The sequence below is a fragment of the Apis dorsata genome, unplaced genomic scaffold, assembly GCF_000469605.1.
Source record: "Apis dorsata unplaced genomic scaffold, Apis dorsata 1.3 scaffold_174, whole genome shotgun sequence".
Taxonomy (NCBI): domain Eukaryota; kingdom Metazoa; phylum Arthropoda; class Insecta; order Hymenoptera; family Apidae; genus Apis; species Apis dorsata.
In genome coordinates this window covers 595,151-598,549 of record NW_006263462.1, presented here as the reverse complement: position 1 = coordinate 598,549, position 3,399 = coordinate 595,151, and the positions used below count along the sequence as shown (strand labels likewise).

The 3,399-nt window shown below is 26.0% G+C and overlaps 1 protein-coding gene across 3 annotated transcripts in view; it reads left to right on the top strand.

The window, feature by feature from the left end:
• LOC102675951 (17-beta-hydroxysteroid dehydrogenase 13-like) overlaps positions 1–3,399 on the top strand; it is a 10,773-nt gene that overhangs the window by 3,780 nt on the left and 3,594 nt on the right. For all 3 annotated transcript variants that reach the window (XM_006614344.2, XM_006614342.2, XM_006614343.2), the window contains exon 3: positions 3,077–3,201. In XM_006614344.2, the coding sequence (XP_006614407.1) occupies positions 3,077–3,201 (125 nt within the window). The remainder of the gene's footprint in view (positions 1–3,076; positions 3,202–3,399) is intronic.

The following is a 3,399-nucleotide window of genomic DNA, read 5'->3' as shown; positions in this document are numbered from 1 at the left end:
TATACTTTTTACCAAAAATTTCTTCGTAATAATTCTCTTCATATTTGTTCCGTGTTAGAATCATTAGTCATTACATTATATTATTTGCAAATTGATTAATTATGAAACTAATTTTCTATTAATCGTGATCTAGATTAAGTATAGAGATTAATTATTAGAGAATTATTCGTTAATTGTTATAAACATATTTATGTAACAAATGGAAATATCATATAGGAAATTGAATTGAAATGAATTTAACGAGATTAAAATTGATGATATTTATTCTGAAATATTGTCATTTAGTTTATATATCACGACAATACAATAATACAATCCAGTTTCATTCGAAAATCCACTTTCCATTTTTTCAAACAGTTTTAAATTATGCATTCAGAAAAGTTGAGAAAAATTAGATGGAATATTAATTCATTATAAAATCTTCGTAGAGCTAAACACTTTTTTCTGATTTTGATCATTCGTGAGCATAAATCAAAATAATAATTCTAACTCGTATGGAAATTTTAATTTATCGAGTAGATTTGAATTTTTCAAGCAAGTTTTTCTATGTCGTATTATTTTATATCGTATCGTATTTTTATACTTATATAAATACTTATTATCTACTATTTATCATTTTTATATTAATTTAATGATTTATTTTACAAAAAAATGTTTTTACAAATGTTTTAGAATATATAATAATAATTGTGTAACTATAATTATAAATGTTTTCATTTGAAAATCAAAAATAAAGAATATCGTACGACAGATCCAATATATATATATATATAATAATAATAATATATGTAATAATAATATCGATCTTATTCCAAATCTTAAATAATCTTTCAATTGTTAATGATCTCAGTGAAGCAACGAAACGAAAAAAAAAAAAAAAATAAATTGATCTTTATCGTTCATCGACTTTCTATTTTTCGAATTAATTCGTAAATGAAAACTTTATTAACACTGACTTTTGCTGAATCATAAAAGCAAGAGCAATGGAATAAAAGATAAATTGACTGAAAAATAATAATATTATCAATTACAAAATAAATTATAGATACTTATATCACATCTTTCAGAAAAATACACGACTTCGATACAGATATTGTGAATTAACAACGAATAGAAGAATTGCGTTCTATCACAATTCTTTGGATGTTGATTAATGTGAAAAATTACATCATGACATGATGAAATGAATGAGAGAAAAAAAAAAAGAGTCATAAAGATAATAGAACATTCATTATTTTATAATTATTATAAAGAAAAGACCCCCTCTGAGGTTCACGGGCAGAGGAAGCTCGTATAATGAATTTTAAACATCGTCAATCAAAAACTTATTTTCGTGGACAGCATATCAAATCACTACATACTGATCTAAAAGTAATCATATGCGTAATTATTTGCAAGCGGGACACGTGTCGTTGAAAGCGAAACATCACATTACGAGAAAAAACAGAATTAGTAGAACTTGTTGAATCTTTTATACATAATATGTATATCAATGATGGTAGAAAAATGGGAAGTAATAGGAAGGAATCAAAATTAGATACTCTAAATCTAAGTAATTAATCACCTCATATTATCGATATATAAATAAAATGTCACTAGCAATATCCTCATATTTTGAAACTTTTAAACTTTATACGTTTATACGTTTCGTAACACTTTCATATACGTACACCGATGAAAAATAAAGAGTAAAAGAAGCACGAATTTTACTACTATGTAGACCTTGCTTGCCAAGAGAACACGAAGAATCTAGAAAAAACAACTCTCAAGGGCGTTCACGTAAACAGAGTCGAACGATTTATAAACAGGTTTCCACTAAAAAGAAAAATAAAATCTCACGTGACCATGTAACTAATATTCACATAAATTTAGACATAATAATATAAAATAAAACTTTCATTAAATTATTCTCACCTGTTCACGATCTCTACACTAAAAATATAGGAGTTCAATGGAATATATTCAAATCAACAATAGTTTTATAAGTGTTTTAACTAGATTAATAACAATACTGGATAATTCTGGTAATTAGCGTTCCATTAAATGTGACATCATCGATCATTAATATTATTAATTGATGAATTTCACCAAAAATATTAAACAATTGTATAGAATACACCATTACCAGGAACAGGATATTTTTAATGTTGCAATTACATTTCATATTCTATGTAAGCACGCGTAACACTTGGTCAAGAAGCGAAACAACCGTCTTTCCATGCGGTATAACTTTCTACGCGCGAAAATCTCCTTTTTCGATTAAGCAAACAATTACTATAACCAGATTTTAAAATTATTGAAACGCATATAGAAATTATATTATATGAACATCTCCCTTCAATCACTTACAAATTCATTAAAATTAATTCCACAAAATAATAAATTTTATTGCGATAGAAGTAATAGTAAATAGTAGTAATAGAGCAATATAAATATATATGTCACAAATTATCATGAATAATTTAATGTTGAGTCATTAAATTCTAAAAATTATAAAAAAAAAAGACTTACATAAAATATTAATTGACAGTAAATGTATTCTCAATCGATCTTATATTACTCGTTTCTTAATAGATATTGGCAAAATATGTATATAGAATATTAGCAATCAGATCTCTTTTAATTTTTCCATAAATTTCGCGGTATGTTCGCATGCAAAATTTCGATTTATTTGTATGAAATGTTGCGTTGCGTAATAAGTTCGTGAAAAGAAATCGCGGGTGAAAAGGGTTAACATGTGATAAGTGAAATTAAAACTTTTTATATTGATACAAAAATTCAAATTTTATAATATTCTATCATAGTTTGAAATATCAAGATCGCACAATTTTGAAACTACGTAACAAATGATATTGAGTAATTTTTGATGTAAGCATTTTTTTCTTTTTTAAATTAAAATTTTAATCACTCGTGAAGAAGAAAAATACTTACAGAAATAATATAATGATGCTTCAAATGAGATTATTTTTATTTTGATAATCGTTACATCTTACGATATGAGAAAATAAAATATAATAAAATTTTTGAAATTTATCGCTGACCATGCAGTTTATTGACGAGTTTCTTTTTGTTTCAGGTATGGAAGAGACTGTCAAGTTGGTGCAGACCGCGGGTGGTACTTGTTATGGTTATGTTTGCGATTTATGCGACAAGGAAGATATTTACAAGAAAGCTGAACTAGTTAAAAAAGAAGTTGGGAAGGTGAAGATCGCGTTATTGATGAAATAATCGAAGAACGTGAAGTGATTCAAATTGAAAGTATTTCGAAGATTCTTTTTTAGAATTCTTCAATCAAATATTCGTGTATTTCGTCACAACAAATGCCATTATATTAATTTCGCCTGTAGCTCAATAATCAATTAGCAAAGGCGCATACGAAAACCAGCAGCTTTCAGGATT